The sequence below is a fragment of the Aegilops tauschii genome, chromosome 4, assembly GCF_002575655.3.
Source record: "Aegilops tauschii subsp. strangulata cultivar AL8/78 chromosome 4, Aet v6.0, whole genome shotgun sequence".
Classification (NCBI taxonomy): Eukaryota; Viridiplantae; Streptophyta; class Magnoliopsida; order Poales; family Poaceae; genus Aegilops; species Aegilops tauschii.
Window position 1 is genome coordinate 41,949,871 of NC_053038.3, and position 22,039 is coordinate 41,971,909.

The 22,039-nt window shown below is 46.6% G+C and overlaps 1 protein-coding gene across 1 annotated transcript; it reads left to right on the plus strand.

The window, feature by feature from the left end:
* Positions 1-421: 421 nt before the first annotated feature.
* LOC109742402 (polyol transporter 5) lies at positions 422-2,468 on the plus strand. Its single transcript, XM_020301486.4, has 3 exons — positions 422-691; positions 779-1,125; positions 1,211-2,468. Exons 1-3 carry the CDS (start codon positions 559-561, stop codon positions 2,156-2,158), a joined length of 1,428 nt encoding a protein of 475 aa, XP_020157075.1. The 5' UTR covers positions 422-558; the 3' UTR covers positions 2,159-2,468.
* Positions 2,469-22,039: the final 19,571 nt, after the last annotated feature.

The window sequence follows — 22,039 nt, forward strand, 5'->3', positions numbered from 1 at the left end:
AAAGAACATAATGAAACCCCTGGGTCTAGCTGGACCACATGGATAGTTTTGTGCGGAACAACGAAGCGTCTTTTCTTATCAAAGGGTTTTCAAACAACTTTGGAGGATTTTCGTATTTATGATTTTCTCTGTGCGGACTATCCATAAAAACTTTCCCAAATTAAAAATGCACTACATTGTGTGGTACTTCCTCTGTCCCATAATATAAAAACGTTTTTGACACTACACTAATGTAAAAACACTCTTATATTATGGGATAGAGGGCGTAGTAATTATTTGTTGGTTTAAATGTGGGGTCTTTTAAAAGTTCTTCCAATAGTCTACAACCAATCAGACAATATTTTTGGTGGAAAGCTATGTTCAATCCTGTGCGAATCAAAATGACATGACAGTAGGATTGTGCATTTCCACAACGCGAATTAAAGTGGAAAATTTGTACAGTAATAATTACTCTCTGAAGACCTTAAGTGGACAAGTTGAAGTCGACAGGCTAAACCTCTACACTATACTTCACCGGCGCCTGCGAGGACACCAAGAGTCCAAGACGACGCGAGCGCCATGGCGCACGATGGAGCTTCCCATGGAGCGACCACCGCCCCGCTGCTCGCGTCGACGGAGAAGCCACCGCGGAACATGTACGCCTTCGGCTGCGCCACGTTGGCCTCCATGACCACGATCCTCATGGGTTACAGTACGCGCCCAAACTCTGCTTCCTGGTACGTACAGTACCACACTACAGCGCCGATCGTGCTCTCGCTGACCTGTTAATTTGCTGCAGATCTCGCGCTGATGAGCGGCGCGCAGCTCTTCATCCGGGAGGACCTGGGGCTCACCGACGAGCAGGTGGAGGTACTGGCTGGGTCCATGAACGTGTACATGCTCGTGTCCATCCTCGCCGCCGGCTGGGCGGCCGACCTCCTGGGCCGCCGCGGCACCCTCGTGCTCGCCAACGGCTTCCTCATGGCCGGCGCGCTCGCCATGTCGCTCGGCGGCAGCTACGCGGCGCTCATGGCCGCGCGCTTCATCACCAGCATCGGCGTTGGCTTCTCCCTCGTCGTCGCGCCGGTCTACAACGCCGAGATCTCGCCGGCCTCCGCGCGTGGCGTGCTTTCCTCCTTACTCGATGTAAGTGCCGGCGCACGCTGCCGCCGCTGTGCTTGAGCGCGCTTGGCGTCTCATGGATTAATCTTTCGTTGCCGTGCTTGCACAGATATTTGTCAACGTCGGCATCCTGCTCAGCTACGTGTCGAACTACGCCTTGGCTGGCCTGCCGGTGCACCTCAGCTGGCGCGTCATGTACGCCATCGGAGTGCTCCCACCGGTGCTCCTCGCCGCCGGGGTGCTCGCCATGCCGGAGTCCCCGCGGTGGCTCGCCATGCGCGGGCGCGAGGCCGACGCGCGCGCAGTGCTCGTGCGCACCTCCGATACCGCCGCCGAGGCCGAGCTCCGCTTCGAGGAGATCAAGCGGGTCGTCGAGGCGCCGCGAGAAGCCGATAGTGGCGTGTGGCGGGAGCTGATCTTTCGGCCGTCGGCGATGGTCCGGCGGATCCTCGTCTTCGTGGTCGGGCTCAACTTCCTCCAGCAAGCGTTCGGCGTCGACGCCATCTTGCTGTACAGCCCGCTCATGTTCAAGAAGGCAGGCATGTCGTCGAACAGCGCCATCTTGGGCGCCACCGTGGCCATCGGCGTCGTCAAGACGTGCTTCATACTCGTGGTCTCGCTCTTCTCCGACCGCTTCGGCCGGCGCCCGCTCCTGCTGGCCAGCGCCGGCGGCGTGGCCGCCTCGCTGACCGGCCTGGCCCTCACACTCTGCATCGGCGAGACGTCGCCAGCGAGCACGGCTGCCTGCGTGGCGTTCACGCTGGCCACGGTCGCGGCGTTTTCGGTCGGGTGGGGGTCGCTCCCGTCCACGTACACGGCAGAGATCACGCCGCTGCGGCTGCGTGCGCAGGGCTCGAGCCTGGGCATGGCGGTGAACCGGCTGACTTGCGGGGTGGTAAGCATGTCGTTCATATCGCTAGCGGGCTGGATCACCATGCCCGGGTGCTTCTTTCTGTACGCCGCTATGGCGGCCACGGCGTACGTGTTCGTGTTCCTGCGGCTGCCAGAGACGAAGGGCCGGACCCTAGAGGAGATGGACGTGCTCTTTTCCAAGTGATTGTGTCATCTATAGGTTTTCGGCCACAATTCAATGCACGCTGTTGCGGCCCGCGGCACGTCTGGTAGAAACCTTTGGGAAAAAAAAGTGTGAACTCTTTTGTGATTGCATCATCGATAGGAATCAATAAAGAATTTCAGTATAGTACATCTAATGTCTGACGTGCTCAGGTACGTTGGATCCCGATCGAATGTATGACAATTAATCGTTGTAGCATGATGTTTTTCCTTTGAAAATTTTATGCTATACTGTATAAGGCAATTTTCGCTGTATAACATGGCAAATCCTTATACACAAGCATGACAATTAATCTCTTCTCGCATGACAAATTTGATCGTCAGATTTTGAGCATTAAAAATCTGACGTCAGATTTTTAACATTGCCGATCAATAAAAGGCTTCTACTCCTGGTGTTGTGTTATGATTCAAATTCAAATATAAAGAGAAAGTTTAACTTCTGACGAGCTAGCGGAGTGAGGCCCATCGCCGATCAATATTGTTCTAGGTCACATGTGTTATATATATATTCTTTGTAAGCCGCCGCATGGGATGAGTTGATCAGTTGTAAATCCCCGATGTTTGTAACCTCCCATGGAGATTTGCTGACTGATGCCCGTGGTCCCCCCCCTTCATGTTGGAGGGGTTTTCGACGTTAAATCTCGTGTCCCTTGCTTGTTTTCGTTCTTCATCGTGTTGATTTGCCTTATCGTATCTCTAACACCTGGGATGGAATAGATTAACTCTCTTGTGTTATTGGATAAATAACAAAACTATTTTCTAAGGAAAACAACAGAATATATTTTAGAGCATCAACAACCGGAATGGTCAAATCTGCCCCCTATATGTCCGTGGGCGCGCCGGCCACCCACCCCTCATTTGTCGTGTCCGTAGACCCCCAAATCCCTGCAATTCCATGCAACATACTACTTCCCTTCCAGTTTATAAAGCTCATCTCAAAATTTCAGTTTTTCTGTTTTATAAGTCTCATTTCTACTACTTCACATCACATGTTCGGATTTCAATGTGCATTAACTCTTTGCATGCAAGGATTATGACAAAACACACCAATGCATGTAAAGCCTCTTTGTCATTTATTGGTCAAACATGCATGCATTGCAATTAATGCATTGGTAAACATATTTTTTTGTGCAAAACGAGTGCACTAATTGAGTACTTTTGCAAACTATAAAAATGATTCCACCACTCACCATCTACCTTGGTTAGTGAGATTTTTGAATTGAGCCCTATAAGGCTGGCTATAGTGGGGGTATCATAGCCGGTAGCATGCACTCGGGAATAGCAAACATGATGATGTGGCAGAGAATTAAAGAAGAGAGAGAGGGTTGGAGTAACATAGGTAGATACCGTAACATAATAAATGATATACTACTTTGTGTCATGCATGGCCATAAATAAGGTTTTCTATTATACTACTCTATAATACTATGCACTATGAAGGTGTATCATACACTAGTATCATATGCATGATACTAATATATGATACTCCCCACTATGAGTAGCCTAAACCGGAAAGGAGGGAGTAGATAGATAGCATAGCATAGTAGTATGTTCATTTCAACCAGGCATACACAAAAGATAGATAGTTCGATTGATCTACTACGACAAATAAAACTAAAAGCGCACAATAGTTCGTGGAGTTCACCGCTTCCACTATTAGCCCTTCCCCTTGGCATCTTCGGTGTGGCGGCATTAGGTGACGAAGTCCATGTTGTAAGTGTTGGCAGCTGAAGGGGCATCGTCATCACTGGAGGGCGAGGACGAGGAGGGGAGCCTAACAAGACGCTGGGTCGTGCGAGCCTGATCCTTAGCGAGCTGCTCTACTTTTGGTGTGTTGGACACCTTCTCCTTGCCAAGGCGCTCAGACTCCTCGAGGCCAAGCCGCAATGCCTTGGCAACTTTGGAGCGGTAGTGGTGAGCGACCGTCTCGGCCATGGTCGATGACCAATAGATGACGTTGCGGAGGAGATCCTCCTTCGGGTCTGAGGGGAGGGCAACCCATGTGGATCTGCACGACCCGCAAATAAACCGAATAGATCTGAACCGGACCACCTGCCTCGCATGACAAGGTGCCCTCACCTCCAACTCAGGGAGTCACCACCGTTAACTCGGTGCCGCCAACACGAGTATACGTCGTCCGAGAGGAGTAGGGGACGGAGGTGATGAGCACCACTACTTGCCCCACCGCCTCACCGAGGAGGGCGTGAACCGTGATGCGCCAACGCTATCGGATGCCTAGCTTGAGCCACCCCATCGGGCCACCTGGGAGGGCAAGGAGCTCGAGCTGCTGCCCATGTCCATCCACGACCAGCAGAGGGCAACACGGACGATGAGATTCTCGTCTGACTCCACCGCTAGGGCGCCCCAATCAGCGGGGTCGGCCTCATACGAGGAGCTACTAATAGCCTGCAAGTGTACAAGGTTTAGTTGTAGCTTTTTTAAGTAATACTATGGATCCCACAGGTAGCACAGGAGATCGACTTTGTCTCTCGTAGAAATTTATGAAGAGTGCATGCAAGTTAGTTTTGGTCTAAAGCAAAGTGGATGCGAAAAGTTTTGAAGTTTTAAGGATAAAAGGTGACTACAAATAAGAGTACGCAAGAAAATTAAATGAGTAATATAGAGTAAGGAAATGATGAAATCAAGAACCGGGCTAAGGAATTCCGAGGGCGTCTGGATTTCCCACTTGTATGTATCTAACATAACGTATGCATAGTTTTAGGTTCGGATAATCAAGCCTTGTTGTTTGTAGTGGGCGGAGCCTGGTACAACATACGAGCTACACGCGTAGTCTCCGTATCACATACGCCACTACCGTTTCTCATCACATTGAGGTTATGACAACGATAATTAAGAGTCTCCAAGTGGATGCAGCCAATGGTCAGTTCTCCATTACTCACCGAATTGCAAAGGGAAAGATGACACGATATTATTGTCATCTCTTTAACTCCACATCCCTAACTTTACAATAACAGTAATAAACTCCATGGCCATAAGGCGAAAATACTGAGTGGGGCCCCTTACACAAGATTCTTGAAGTCTATATGAACTCAACATGCAAATGGGGATTTCATATCCTATTGGTGTTCAACATATAAACATACTAGGGTTCATCCATATCCCCGAGAACTAGGGAACTACTCACACTCAAAGACGGACATCAGCATGAATGATAGATCATAGTAATACACACGAGGATCCACTAGGGTTCAGTATCATAAAGAGATGGAGATGGGGATGGTGATGGCAATGGTTGATGCCGGAGTCTCCTGGAATGAGGTGATGGCATGACAGAGACTTCTTATTGATCCCCCTCTTGATCCCTTCTGGAGGCTAGGGTTCTTCGATCTGATGGAGTTTGGCTTCGTTGTAGCTCCTTTTTCTGATCCGAAGGCGCGTGGTTAAAATAGTTGATCAGGTGGTGGTGGCGGCAGCTGATACAAGTGTGTGTGCTCGTCCCAAATGTCTTCTTCTCCCCTGGAATCTTACTTTCCTCATTCAAAAAGTAATGGATAGTTCAACTTTATTGTTCAACAAAAGGCAAATAATCTTGGCTTGCTTGAAAATAAATGCGAAACTAAGATACAAGGCATTGTTGGATCTTCCCCAAGCTTACAATTAAGCCGACAAGGTTCCTAATACCTAGTTCTAATTGAGCCTAGTCGACATCCCTTCCTCCTTAGCTTCCTTGGGTTCCTCCTCCTTCTGCAGGGTGCATGCAGAGCCGATGTACTTGAAACAAGATACCATCACAGAGATTTATCTCTGTTTCTAAGTGGCCAACTTCGCAGGTAGGCTGGTATCTGCAAAGCTTGGTGGTAAAAAAAGAGGGTATCTATCTTATTATAAAGACCATCGATCTTTGCTTCAAGATATTTTCTCATCATCCAATTAGAATCAATCCCTTGACCAATTGTATCTACACATGCCTTGGAGACTTTCTGAAACTCGTTGCTCTATTCCTTAATCTCACCAGGAGTTGGCACTTCCCAATCGGGACCGCGTGGTGCTATCCCTAGAGGATATTTTGGAAGAAATCCTTGGATATTGTACCTATAAGGACTTGGAGGGTAGTTATCCTTCTTCTTCGACCCCGGCTCCACCTCCTCTTGCATCTATCCTTTTACGCCATCTTCCCGAGGTCCTCACAGCTCCTTGGAGTAATCTCCTCCCAGTCCAGGAGGGGCTGATCCTCCTCGAAGAAGGGCTCAAAGTAGACCCCTTTCCGTTGATGGAGGCGATGAGCGCGCCGTTGGAATACATGGCGAGTGACCTCTTGTTGATCCTATAGATTAGGGTCTGGTGGAGAGGTGGCATAGAGCAGCGAGAAGGGATTAGATTGATAATGAGCCAAAGGTGTGGCCGACCTTTATAAAGGGTTAGAAACCCTAGATTTCTCAAGATAGGCCTTGCAAAGGAAGTTAGAAGAAAATCAAAACAAATCAGTAGAAAATTGGGCAGCTATAAGAAAATCAGAGAAGAAGACAGGCTTTGCTAGGAGCTTGTTTGCATGTATGAGGGTGCTACTTGTGAGCTGCGTTGGGATTTCCTCGAAGATGATGCAGTACAGTAGAGATAAGTATTTCCCTTTGTTATCAAACCAAAGTTATCAATCCAGTAGGAGAACCAAGCAACACTATGTAAACAACAACTGCACATAAACAACAAATACTTGAAACCCAACGCGTAGAGGGGTTGTCAATCCCTCAACGGTTACGAGCAAGATTAAATTGTATAGTTTTGAGAGATAGATCAGACAAAAATACAAAATAAAATAAATAAAAGAAAATTGCAGCAAGGTATTTTTAGTTTTAATATATCACTGGTGCGCGCCGGTCCTAAACAAACGGTTTTTAACCCCTTTCCGCGATGGCATTTGGAACCGTCGCCAAGTGAGTGTAGGCGATAGGGGGGTCCTTCCCACACGACCCAGAAACAGTCGGGGATAGGGCCCCTCCAGTACTCCTACTCATTTCTGCTTGCATTGCCATCGCAGTCGGTATTCTGTGGTGCTACGTTTACGATGCGTGGCCCATCACAAACGGTTCACTATTATATAACGTGTATGATGCGCGGCCCATCATGAACGGTTCACTGTTAGGAAGATTAGCTAATCGTCGTACGAGTGTCGGACAGGATTACGAAACGTCGGACCATCGTAACATCGTCGTACACGACAACTATCGCACACGCTATTCTGTGGTGCAACATTTACGATGCATACTTCATCAGAAACAGTTCATGGTTGCGAATCGTGTACGATAAGGAAATTAACACAAACATTTAGTTTGCCCGCACCGTTTGTGATATTGTCTGACATCGCACACGCTTTGCAAATGGCAACTGTGTGCATGCTTGCACACGTTTCCTCTCTGTGAACCTTCTCAGACTACGGTGTATATCACAAACGTTTGCGTTTTACCAACCGTGTGTGCCGTAACAACCTGGAGAGCGTAATTTCATCGTAATTTAATTGCTGCTATTTCAAATTGTACCGTATTTGAATTTGAATTTGAATGTATGCTACAACTTTATTCATATCCATCAGGTTCAAACAACCAATGCATTATTCGATTCACAGGTACATATGTTCAAGAATTACATAAGAACCAAATAAAGAATGATGAACCAAAGTTGTATACTTGTACTATTAAAGACGGTAAAGAAAGAGGCAAAATATATTCTGGTTGCTGAACAAGGTGAAGCGGAATGCCCATATTGTGCCCTCCTCCATGCAGAAGGCACGCACGACTCTAGTCCAACCCCTTGTGATGGCCGACCGTCCATCCTTCACGGTCTTCATGAAAATATCTAGATAATCATCGTGTTCTAGTAGAAATACTTTAACCTTTGCATGCCCACCAATCATGTAGTTTGAGAGGTAATCTTGAGTAAACTGCTTTGGCAACCACTGCAAAGGAAAAAGATTCAGACATTGTCATCTAACACAACTCATTATGGGCAGTAAAAAGAAGGCTACAGAGTTCTTACTTACCATCCTGCAGTTCGCTGTTGTCTTGGATAAAGTGTAAACAAATAGTTTAATTGCTATCTTTGGACCCATTTTACTAACAAGCTTTATCAGCTTCCTCACTTGATGCTGGTTCATCGATATCTCATTGCCACATACGCAGAAAGGGTCGAAGCGCGGATCTTTACCAATGACATATGTACCTAAAAGCACCAAGTTAATATTAGAAGCTAAACAGCAATTGCACAATGATGTAGTACAACACTCTTTTATAATATGTTTATATACATCCGTATGTGGTAGTCCATTTGAAATTTCTAAAAAGACAAATATTTAGGAACGGAGGGAGTATCTTATAACATCCAATATACTCACATATTAGATGAACTAGCACATATGCCCGTGCGTTGCAACGGGAGAAAAAAATAGCATGCATTTAAAATTGGTGAGAATTATATGTGCAAGCAAAACCCTGTGTACACGTGAAAAAAGAATATTTAGCTTCTCAGTTTCGTCGGTTGTGAAGTAATCAATCCGCTACTTTTCCATTCATTGATCGAGGGCATTTAAGAGTTTTATTACGTCGTTGTACGTCAGAGAAGGCCCATGAATTATTCAATCTACTTTTCCTTTCAATCCAGGAGATTTTAAAGTATGAAGTTTCTGAATTAGGAAATACGAACCCTTTTCTAAATCCTGAACAGTTTTCTAAAAATTATATACACTTTAAAAAAACACGAACAAAATTTGAAACATGAACATCTTTTAAAATTCACAAATATTTTTTGAAAACACCAACTTTTTTATAAAAACATGTACATTATTTGAATTTGTGAACATTTTTTTAGCACAGGAACATGTGTTGAAAATTCATAATATTTTTCGAAAAGGTGTATCTTTTAACATTATTTTGAATTGTAGAAAAACGCGAACAAAATTTGGAACATGAAAATCTTTTGATATTCACAAACATTTTTTTAAACACCAATTTTTTTATAACAACATGACCATTATTTGAATTTGTGAACATTGTTTTAGCACGGGAACATGTGTTCAAAATTCATAAGATTTACGAAAATGTGTACCTTTTAACATTATTTTGAATTGTGAAATTTCACTATAACAAGAATATTTTTTGAATTTGGAGCATTTTTTAAAATTCGATTTTCATTTTAGAAATCTCGAACAATTTTGGAAAACAACAAAAGTTTTTGAAAAAATGGGAATTTTTTTCAAATTCTGAATATTTTTCAAAATAGCAACAAAATGTTGGAATTCCGAACCTTTTCTATAATTTGATTTGTAAAAAATTTCTGAATGTTTTTTGAGAATTTTTAATTTATGAAATAAATTCTATAAAAAAAATAAACTTCGAAGGGAAAAAACAGATAGGGAAGGAGAATAAAAATAGAAGTACAACACAGAAACAAAGAAAACTGGGCCAACCCATTATCGGTTGTCCTATGCGAAATGCCGACTATTTCTCGCCCCTTGCGGAAAATAGAATTTTCCCAGCTGCGTGGGCTGAAAAAAAGGTGGGCTGGCTTCGCTGGTCCACAGCGCGTGGCCCACATACGAAAACCTGGAAAAAAATTGCAGACGAACGCACAAGAATTTAGTACCACCTCGGATAGGGAAAATATCTTTTCAGCGGTGAACGGATGAAAAAATCGGAGAAACGCACCTTGCTTTATTAGTAGGTATAGGTTAACATCTTATAGTATGGGCTGGAAGGAGTTTAGTGCATTCTTACAAATTATCGGCTGATTAACTGCTGCTGTATCCATGGGTTACAGTTAGTTTAAGCTAGTTCGGGCTCAAATAGCCCTAAAGTTTATCTAAACATGAGGGCTAGTTTGAGCTAGTTGCATCTATAACCCACCCAAAAAAACTATCCAACCCAAGAGGTGCTAATTGGAGCTAGTTCTCCTAGTGCATTTATTGTCAATCTAACCCTGCCATCCAAACAACTCTTTGGATGGAGTTAGTTCAGGCTTAGTAATGAGCTAGAAACTAACTCAAACCTCTAGCCAAGTTGAGTATCCAAACAGGGCTGTGTTGTTGTTGTTGTTGTTGTTGTTGTTGTTGTTGCTGCTGCTGCTCTTCTACGTATATCTAGACATCATTAGAACATTAATGTAACACTCTTCCTTGTTGCTATGTAGCCTAGGATTGCATATTTAGACATTAAGTACAGTGCATTGCTATGTAGCCTCAGATATATTACATAGGGCCCTAGCTAACCTAACAATAAATGGGTTGCAGATATATTCAGTTAAAAGTCCGATTCACTGATTAGTCTTTTATCAGCCGCCGGCCTATATGGTACCAGCTACTGATATCCTGAACAGTGAGCAGATATAAGCCATGGGATGAAACTAACCTCGATGGAAAACAACAGTCGTTCCCAAAATTGTCCTGTGTAGGTACATCGAGAAGCATGTTAAGCACAATAGGCTAAACATCAACCAAAATTATACATGATAGACAAAATAATCTCCAAAAGATAGCTTCAGTGTGCAGGTTTAAGCACGCTAGTAAAGCAAAACAAGTGGAAAGGTGTGCTAACTGCAACAGGCCTAACATTTAACAACAAGCAAACATAGTCATTCAAACTGGTATTGTGCCGGTCTAAGTACACTGGTTATTGTTAAATAAAAATGGAAAGGCGTGTTAACTACAAGATGCAGCAACCAAATGTAGTCATTCATAGTGGTATTGTTGAAACTGGTACTGATGAAATTGAACTGCACAATTCATACTTGCACATATAGAACATCACGTTGTGAATAACTGGATTAAACAAGGCATACTACGAACAACCAAAGATAGCATTTGAAACTGGACATATGCTAACTACAAACAACCGAACAATAAAAAAACTTTAAAAGAGGCATATGCTAGCTATAACAGGCTTAAGAGCAAGCAAATATATGCATTCCTATCGGTATGTTCAAAACTGGATTGATGAAATGTACTGTGCATAGTAAATAATTGCACATATAGAGCATCACATTGTGAACAACTGAAATAAAAAAGGCATACTGCAAACAACCAGATATATCAATTAAAACTGGACATATTCTCACTACACTACAAAAGGGACTCGACAAAACAAATCATGGGTTCCCCCCTGTGAAGAGGCACGGCAAAAAAATCATGGGTTTCCTCACTTGTCACAGATGGGCTCATTCCCGTGGGAAGAGCACGGACCCTGGATGCGCTCCATGTTGTCGCAGATGGGCTCCTTCCCCTTGGAAGAGCACGGCTGTAGGGTGCTCTCCCTGATGTTGCAGACGGGCGCTTTCCCCTTGGAAGAGCAGATGGGCTCTTTCCCCTTGGAAGAGCCGGAGAGGGTGCCCTCCTCGTGGTCACCGTCGATGAGGTCTGACTTGGAAGCCGTGGATCCCAAGCCAGCGTCGCAGAACGTGTCCTTCAGAAATGACAAAAGGGGCTCGATGGCGATGTAGAATGGCAAATTGTTGACAGGGAGCCAGAGGAGATCAGCGGCGGAGCCATGGATGAGATAGACAGCGGTTGAACCCGAGGGGTTGGGGGTGGGCCACTGAACCTGCGACATAGCATGCCTCAGTCTGTCGCTGTCGATGACCTCGATGTCATAGCCGGCGGCCGAGACATGCCCGCATACTCTAGCCCGCTGCTTGAGTGCCTACCGCTAGAAATGGTCGTTAGCTTCCTTGACGATGTCGGGCAAAGAGACCGCTATACACCTCTTTTGGGCCAGTCGCTCCTCGAGCTCCACGGGTAGCGTAGCCGGGCTTAGGTCGCGACGCTCTGGAGTGGGGGATGGGGATGGGGATGGGGATCTATGGGAAAGGGGGCGTTTGGCAGGCGCCATCTAAGAAACTCAGGGCGGCCTAGGTATGGAGATCGGTGGGTAAGCTGCACGGGCAAACCGGCAGATGTTGACAATGGAGGCCTTGCGGCGGCGGTGACGGGGACCTTGCTAGGGTTTCGAGTGAGGGAGGGTGTGTGTGTGTGTGTGTGGAGGGGGGGCGCGGGGTGTTTGAGGAAATGACGCGGGTACTGAAAATTTTACTACGCGGGAGTGAAATGCCGGGCTATTGAAAATTTTGATGATAGTGCATCACACACGGTCCGGAGATAACAACTGTGTGTTATGAAACATGAAAACCCTCGAGGCAGGCAAATATTTTCTAGGGATGCAGGCGGGATTGGGAACAAGAAACATCACACACGGTCCGGAGATAACAACCGTGTGTTATGAAATAGAAAAACCTAGGCAGGTAGATATTTTCTATGGATGCAGGCGGGATTGGGAACAAGAAACATCGCACACGGTCCGGAGATAACAACCGTGTGTTATGAAACAGAAAAACCCTTGAGGCGGGCAGATATTTTTGAGAGGGGGAGCCTCATGGAGCCCAATGTACTGTGCGGATGTGTGCGTGATAGGTGCACCGGCGTGGCACACGGTTAGTTTGAGTGAACCGTGTCTGTTGCATCATCCGACTTGTCTAATGTTCATAAATTTGGCAAAAAATGATGCGGGAGAGAGTCAGAACACGAACACACTTGCATGTGGACCAAATTTATGTATCAAAAGGGTGGTTTGATTTTCAAATACCAAATGCAACTTCGATGTGGCACCTCTCTCGCAAAGCGCACGATATTGCTTGCCCCCACCCCCTCGTGTCGGCACGAAGGGAATCCTAAGCTATGAATGCATGCCCCCTCCCCCCAACCGAGGTTCACCTAGCAAAGTGCAAAGTAGCTAGCAGCCCCCTCCTCCCTCGTGTCGGCACGAAGGGAATCCTAAGCTATGAATGCATGCCCCCCAACCGAGGTTCATTCACCTAGCAAAGTGCAAAGTAGCTAGCAGCCCCCCTCCCTTGTGTCGGCACGAAGGGAATCCTAAGCCATGAATGCATGCCCCCCCACCGAGGTTCACCCTACCAAAGTGCGAAGTAGCTAGCAGCCCCCCTCCCTCGTGTCGGCACGAAGGGAATCCTAAGCTATGAATGCATGCCCCCCAACCGAGGTTCACCCTAGCAAAGTGCGAAGTAGCTACCAGCCCCCCCTCGTGTCGGCACAAAGGGAATCCTAAGCTATGAATGGATGCCCCCTCCCCCAACCGAGGTTCACCTAGCAAAGTGCGAAGTAGCTAGCAGCCCCCCACCCCCCTCGTGTCACCACAAAGGGTATCCTAAGCTATGAATGCATGCCCCCAACCGAGGTTCACCTAGCAAAGTGCGAAGTAGCAACCCCCCCACACACTTTCAGTTGGCGGGCCTGAGAGGCATATATCTCACCAAGATGGATCGTAAAACGGACCAAGAATAATCCACCTTGGTCGTACAACCTCTCTCTTGTTGTTGGTCAAAGTGATGGCCGTCCATGCGACCCCGGAGATGGGCTAGCTCGCCAATAATCACGCAAGTAGCTAGTCCCCGAAGACAACCACTGCATGCGTGTGGCCCAAACATATGTATGGAGAGGTGTGTTTTTGAGTAACAATGGAACAACTTTGATGTGGCACCGTGATTTCGAACTAGAAATCCCCACACCGAGTGAGAGTTAGGTTGACGATGCATATGCATGTTACACCACACTTCAAGCCAACGACGGGGATTCATGCATGCGTGTATAGTATATGCGCTCAAACTTAATTAGGTCTGAATCTCACCATGACCTATATTACGATAACATGAACCAAATGAAGAATCCGCCATAGTAACCTATCTTGTTGTTGGTCAAGGTGATCATGGATGTCCACGCGGGCCCACAAATATATAGGGTTGTCGCCGATAACCACGCGAGGGAGTGTACCGTTCGAAGGCAAACACTACATGCATATGTACCGGAGGTGATGCGTGCATGCATGGTTGAATACACAACATTGATGTGGCGCGTGCGTAAAAAACCGTACACTAGCTCCCCACAGAGAGCGAGATCGGTTCATGATGTGTCGTTGTACTAGCCACTTCGACTCGATGGGAGGGATTCATGCATACACATGCATGTGTGTGTGCTCAAACTGTATCATGCATGTCATCCCAGAGCAAAAAAAAATCCCCTCCTAAGTCAAATTAACCTCTCTTGTTGTCAGGAAAAAAGTAGTGATGGACCAAGCGGGCCCACAGATGGAAAGCATCGATATCGCTGATAACTGCTTAAGTGGGTGCGAGAGGACAACCACCACCGCTTTGCATGTGGGCCAAACATATATATGTTGAATACCCAAAATGCACAACTTTGATGTGCCACATGCCTAAAAAACCGTAAACCATGCACCCACACAGAGCGAGGTTCGTATCAAGCGTACTACATATGATGGTCCCCTTCCCCCCTCTTCACCGCATACTATATGCTCCTGTCGTAATATATGTACAGCCCAAAAGAATCCTCATCGATGGTGAAATTAATTAACCTCTCCTGATGTAGGTCAGAGTGATGCATGCATGCATCGACGATGGCCTCGTGGGCCCATAGATGGAAGCGTCACACGTGAGTGTCCTAGCTAGGATAAGCATGTGGCCCAAAAAGGTGTTGTGTGATGTTTGAATAACCAATTTCACAATTTTAATGTGGCACGTGCCTCAGAAACCAAAAAGTCCCGACATTGAGTGAGGTGTACTTGTTCACGGACGCATACATATAGTATATATGCTAGTCCCCTCCCACCTCTTCGACACATACTATATACCACCATAACACAAACAAAAAAGATTCTACCTTGCTGGTCAAATTAACAGTGCCGGCTGTTCGTCAAAGTGAAGGACGACGACTTCGCGGGCCCACAGAAAGCGTCACACGCGAGTATCGAGTGTCGTGTAGGACAACCATCGACTACATGTGGCCAAAACATTTATGTATGAAAGGGTTGTGTAATGTTTTAAATAACGATTTCACGACTCTGATGTGGCATCGGCCTGCCTAACAAAACGGCCAACCCACACGGCGGCTCACAACTCGTAGTGTACTGCGAGCCACCCGCCACCCCTAGACGCACACACCGCAAATCCAGCGCAACTATGATGCATGTTAAATTAATTATCCCGCGGTGAACATACATGTTACCAAAGGAGGGACGTTTTCATTTCAAAAAAAGCACATAGATCATTAAGACGTTTTAGTACATTGATTGATTGATTTTTTACGGGTATAATGTGCAAAAATCAAATTTGAGCTACATGCACATGTGACAGTGCACCTAAATGGATTGCAAAAACACATGTGTCTCACTGGGTGCATGTTTACTCCCCGTGCAACAAATTTCAAACATTGAGAATCTTGATTTTTAAATTCTAGTACATCCAAAACTTATTTGAAGTTCATGAAACTTATCGTGTTGTCATATGGACACCAATACAAAGTGGCATTGTACTTTGTTTTTATCAAATTTGAGACCAGTTTTGATGTAATCTTTATCTAATTACAGATGGGAGTTTATTAATAATTGGGAACCAATATCCCAAACGGATTATTTATTCGAACCGTGAGCGTTAGACCAACAATGGATATGTGCCATGCTTCGGTTAAGCAATAAAGCGGCAACATTAATCATCCAAATAGAAAAACAATATACGTGCTGACGCGTGACCCGTGTGCCGTGCGAGCAGGCGTGAGTTGACGGGACGCATGCGAGCAGTCCGCCGTGCAGGTAGACGGGGAGGCGTGCGTGCAGGTGTGTGAATTGACGGAGGCGTGCTCGCTACGCAGTGTCATCAGGAGGCGTGCGAGTAGCTGTGTGAAATTTTGGTAGGCATGCCAGCAGTCCGGTGCGCAGGCTCACCGGGAGGTGAGCCATTGGTTTGACCGCCGCCCGCCTCTCTCCCACAACTCCCACTACTCCATATTAATGGTGCGCCCGAGCGGCCGCACCCCCCATCCTCGCTACACACACACAATCCTCTCTCTCCGCTTGCATCCTCGATGCCGCTCTCAGTCCTCAAAGCCGTCAGTGTATGAGGATGCCACCAAAGCGCCCCATCGGAGGGAGTGGTGACACCGGGGCTGCTAATGCACCGGAGCACGGCGTGGAGATTGAGACAGAGGTTGCCGTCACCGCCGGCGAGTTATCGCTGCACCCTGACGTCGTCGACGGCGTCGAGCTTCCACAGCCGGAGGCGGAGTTCCACACCGACTTCGACGACCACTCCAGCACGACTCCGACGACCACTCTGGCGATGACTCCGACGATGACGGATAGTTGGTTAGTCATCTATACCCATTTATGTGTCACATAGATCATAGATTTTCTTTGGTTACTCCTGCCTCCCCCTTTTTGGAATATAAATCCTATGGTTATGTTCCCCCAATCCATGAAATCTGAGTAAGTTTCGTTAGATCCGTGTAGTGTATTGATTGTTTAAATGGTACAGGTGATAAGTGATTAGTTGTTTCATCTGTGCAAATGATTTCTGCTAGTAATCCGACTAGGGTTAGTGTTCGTGCTAATAATTCCTAGCCAGGGCTTGACAATTGATTTTGAATGACCTACATATGTTTGTGCCATTATTTTCTTCAAGATTGGTCTGTACATAGACGAGTGTGCTTAAAAATCGAACCATAATCTCTGGATATGTATAAATAAATAGCCATAAATTCCTAATCCTACTTCATGGCATGTAATCATTGATTTGATGCCAAATTTGTTTTTACTATTTGTATAGGTGTTGTATGACGATGTGGACAGCGAGGATGATGATGGCCAGAGGAGGTACAAGAGGCAAATCCCGAGGGAGCTTTATGCGGGAATGCATAACAGGTGTATTAGGACATGGAACGGCGGCTATGGATGCCCATTTTGCATCCAGAAGCTTCATGACGCGTATCTAAGTATTATGGCGCATGCAAGAGGACGGCCCGTTGGCTCCTTCAAGCAGAAGTATTCTCGCAGGGTGGCGCACGGCGCGTACGCGGAGTACCTGGAGAGCTTTAGGATCGTGTCGGCCGCATGTGAGATGAGATGTGGGATGGATCAAACTATGTACGCTTGAGTATGCTTAATGACGGTTGAACTATGTACATATGGTTGAATTATGCTTATGTACGTGTACGCTTATTATCTAAGTCTGAGTATGTTAAATATTTCGCCAAATTTTGGTAAAAATTACAAAGGGGGACCAATAAACCAGGACAGAGGTAGTACGTCAATCACACACGGTTCCCAAAATTGGAACCGTGTGCAATGAATTTCATTTTGCCAGCTGCGTCAATCACACACGGTTCGCTCTAGCAAACTGCCGCCCCCAAAATTCTATGTGGGACAGAAAACCCTCACCATCCAATTCAAAAAAGAAAAAAGAAAACCCTCACCATCCCCACGTCACAAAAACCCTCACCCCGCCCGCCACCCCCTCGGCCCCTCCGGTACGTTCCCCATTCACACCTGCACAAGCTCCTCCGCGTCTATGCCATGGCACCGCCTCGCGGCGGTAAACACTTAGCTCGCCGCGTGCCGCCGCCGCCAGGCTGCCGGCAAAGCCCACCGCATTTCGCCACTTCCGCTTGCCGCCGCCTATCTCGATCGACTTTCTCGATGCTGCTCACGGTCGACCCAGCTCCGCTCGGTTGGGGAATCTGCCGTACTGAGGGTTCTTTCTCATGGATGACAAGGTAACTAATTTAACGAGATATTATCTCATCTCTTATCCCAGTTCATCTGCCTCCTTTAATCACCCGGCGGAAATCGCCGTGAATTCATTTTTATTCGAGCTGATTTGAGGGTTTTCTTTCATTCATAGAATGTACAGTGCACCGACACTTCAGGACTTTGCGACCTCGGCCAGAGATTCCATCTCACCGTACCAGATAACTTGAGGACGCGCGCGGTATGTTCCATCTCACCCTAAATCGGTTGGCATGGCCTACTTTCCTGAACATATTCTAAATATTGCTACATTTGGATAAAAGGTGCCACATGCACCATATACGTCAAAGGGGATTTCCCCCCTCTTCTTTCTATATTAGGCAAATTAATGATGTATTGTTCTTTCGATTAGTCTCATATTTCCATGACATCATGTTTACCCTATCTGTTTAATTATAGATTTTTGTCCTTCGATTTCAACTGTTGTATAGTTCTTTCAATTTGGGCCAATATTTGCATGTTACCATATTTTTCTTTAACATTCCTACCATTTTCTGCAGAACATCCCTTTCTATGCGACAGATTATGTAGTGCCCAATTTTTCCCTTTACATAGATCAAGGCTCCACGGATGTCATACTGCACACAAACCATGGATTTACAATCGTTGGTACTGTAAGACTTGATGAACATGGTGACTCCTATTTTGTCACTGGCTTTTGGAAAGAATTGCAAAGTTTTATGTACTGAAAGCTGGCACTAAAATTGCACTGCACATAAAAGGGCCTGGTCATGAGATATATGCTAACTTCCCCGACAAAATCATCCGTCCAGACTTTGTTCGAAGTAAGTTTTCTTTTCAACTATCTGCATGTTGACTTACCAAGCAATGTCAAATGAATTGTGTAGTATTTAAGCAACCAATTGTTATTCCCTTTTCTTACAATATTCCTACCTAATAACTTTTAGTTACCAATACACTTTTCTATTGCCCTGTTTTAACTAAATATTCCCTATACTCCCATTTCTATCAGAAAGCGCCGCTGACAAGGAGACTCCGGAGGTGGAGAACGTGGCTGCCAACAAGCGCAGGCTGGGCGAGCTAGAACCGCAAGCGACTCCAGCAGCCCTAGACTTCATCAGCATCCTCCCCGATGATATGTTGAGAGCCATCATCTCCCTCCTCCCAATCAAATATGGGGCGCCGACAACCATCCTTTCCCGGCGGTGGCGCCCCCTATGGAACTCCAGCCCTCTCAACCTTATCGACACCCACGAGCTCTGCCATGGCTATCGCAAAAACTTGGATGCGTTCTCCAAGATCCTCGGCAGTCACCTTGGCCCAACCAAAGGCCTTAGAATGGGCAAGTTCCATTCCAATGGCAAGGACCGAGCCAAGCTTGACGACTGGTGCTGATCCCCCGCCCTAGATCAGCTCGAGGAGCTCACTTTTGATGATGGGCATATGCAGTCGCTGCCAACGTCCGCACACCGCCTCGCGCCCACGCTGCGTGTCGCCAAGTTCAGGAACTGCCATCCCCCCCTTAATGACGCGCCCGCTCTTATTCTACCACAACTGAAGCACCTCGAGCTCGTCGCCGTCTACCTCTCAAACGGTGACATGGAGCGCCTACTCTGTGGTTGTACTGCACTCGAGTACCTTCTTCTTCGGGTGATCAATGGGTTGAGTACCTTCCACATCACCTCCATGACTCTCCAGACTATTTATGTGTGTTGCTGGTGCGGCAGGAAGACATCACAAGATGTGTAACACGGTATGGTCATTGAGGACACACCTGCACTTGAGAGATTACTTGTAGTTGATCAAGAAGGTCCAACAAGAATCAATGTCATTTCTGCGCCAAAATTGATAGTGGTGGGCTACTCGTCTCACAAATACTCCGAACTTGTTATTGGATCCACACCTGTTCAGGCACAACAACCGCCTTCTACCTCTCCTTCTACAAATTAACATTATTTCTAATTTTGAAGATGTTTGTTCGTCTGTCATTCAAAAATGATTCCGACAAGCTTGACCATGAAACTGCGCACAGTGAATGTCTTGGCACTAGAATCTATCGGCCCCAACCTGGAGGAAGTTGTCAGTTTCCTGAGATTCTTTCCGTGCGTGGAGAAGCTATATATCGTGGTGATGTTCCTTTCCTGTTAAATGTTAACCATAAGGGAGTTCAATTTGTGACACGTTTTTCCAAGTTTACAATGACAATGTACTATGATTTCTGAAGGTTCTTTTGGAGGATTTCAGTACGTACATGTCCCCCCCCATATTGGTTGCTTGATCCATATGGTTACACTACTAGGAAAACCCTTATCAGTAGCGCTGTTTTTTTGCTATTAGTAGCGCGGGCAGGCGCGCTACTGCTACGACGCTACAACTATTTTTTAGCAGTAGCGCTTGTTTAGCCCAGCGCTACTGGTATCTAAAGCTAGCTGTAGCGCGCTTCCCCCAGTGCTACTGATAATTATCTACAGCGCATGGAACTAGCCAGCGCTACTTACTTGAGTACTACTGGTAATCTTTACCCCCACGCCACTGCTAACTTTTGTATTTTTTTTTGCGTTTTGGCGCTCTGTACACAATTAAACAGATCCACCGTTTATACAATAACATGCATATTCATTGAAAAGCAAGTGAGTCATCGATGAGCCAAAGTTATTAGAAGTCTCGACATATCTCAAGTATCTCATCATCATCAATCATGGTCGAACACATGTCACGAAATAGCATTACAAGTCATTACAAGTTCTCAATACATGCAACTACATGGTCACATACTCATGTTTCATCATCTATGTAGACTATGATATGACCGCATAGAAGATAAGAGCGATCACGATGATCAAAAGCGGTATTATGTAGTAGTTTTTGCAGCGGCGCTGGTTCTGAATCCCCTGTTGTGCTATGAATCTCAAGTAACTAGCTTTGGCTTCCGCTCTGCTATTAAACCCTTTCTGGCTTCCGCCGGAGAAGCTAGAGACTTGGGCCTGACACTCTGGCCACTCATCATACACACCCGAAACATGCCGTACATACACGGCATACCACTTCATCGCCACGTTGATCTATATACCTGTCAGAGATGCACATATATATCATGAAGTGAATTCAACAAAACAGTTATGAAATAGAAGCAACATATATAGAAAACATAGTTAACAAATTTCATCATACCGAAAGTAATTAACTAGAGCGCGGCACCATACATCTAATAGTTTCGACGTACAGAAAGTAACAAGTAACTAAACAGACACATTGTTTTTAAGCAGTGCACTCTTCCCATCTGTCTGTCGGATCATGGATTCCGACAAAACCCTTGAGGTTCGAAAACTGGGGTGCACACGAAGGTCTCTCTCTCCCTCGATAGCTAGCTCGCTCAAGGATCTCAAAGAAAAGAGGGACACGAGATTTATACTGGTTCGGGCCACCGTTGTGGTGTAATACCCTACTCCAGTGTGGTGTGGTGGAATGCCTCTCGGGCTGAGGATGAACAGTTACAAGGTAAGAACAGCCTCCTGAGGTGAGGTGTTCTTGTGCTGGGTGAGCTGGTGAAGGTTTTGATCCGTCCAGATCAGTCTGTCCCCCCTACTATGGTGGCTAGTCCTACATATAGAGGCCCAGGTCCTCTTCCCAAATATTGAGCGGGAAGGGATCCCACAATGGCCAAGTTTGAAGGGGGACAGCTAGTACAACTTATCCTGACAAAAGTAGTCTTCGCCTGCCAAAGGCTCTGGTGGTGACGCCGTCTTGGGCTCCACGGTGACCTCCGTCCCGCCGTCCTGCTGGTCTTGGTCTCGTTGCACCGATATGGTAACCATTGCCTGATGCCTCGGGACTCCTCGCCTGCGCTTGCCCCTTTAGCACCAAAGAGGAAACAAGGACACTGCGCGCGCTGGCGCCCGCCTGGTTGCGGTCGTCATGGCTTGCGTCACAGGAACCTCGCGAGGTTCACCTTGCCTTGATCTCTCCGCCCCTCGCGAGCCGGCCTGGTGAGGCCGCTCCCGAGGAGGTCTTGTGTCGTCCCCCTCGCAAGGCTTGGCCCCTCGCGAGGGTGTTGAGTGTTTGCCAGTGAGGACGGGTCGTACTGGGCCGCGAGTGGAGCCACGCCATGGGCCGCAGGTAGGCAAGTCTGGGGACCCCCATTCCCAGAACGCCGACAGTAGCCCCCGGGCCCAAGGTGCTCTCAGACTTGGCTTCGAGGCGAAGCCAAAGGGCAAGTACGGAGCGCCGCGGGCCCCAACAGCCTGCGGCCTTGGTCGACGTGTGGCGATTGATTGGACGTGGGCGTCTCCGCTTCC

Excerpts from the sequence above, each read along its gene's own strand:
- LOC109742402 (XM_020301486.4), top strand. The coding sequence starts at position 559 with ATGGCGCACGATGGAGCTTCCCATGGAGCGACCACCGCCCCGCTGCTC. Across the intron at positions 692-778 it reads CACGATCCTCATGGGTTACA|ATCTCGCGCTGATGAGCGGC; the intron begins GTACGCGCCCAA and ends AATTTGCTGCAG. Across the intron at positions 1,126-1,210 it reads TGCTTTCCTCCTTACTCGAT|ATATTTGTCAACGTCGGCAT; the intron begins GTAAGTGCCGGC and ends GTGCTTGCACAG.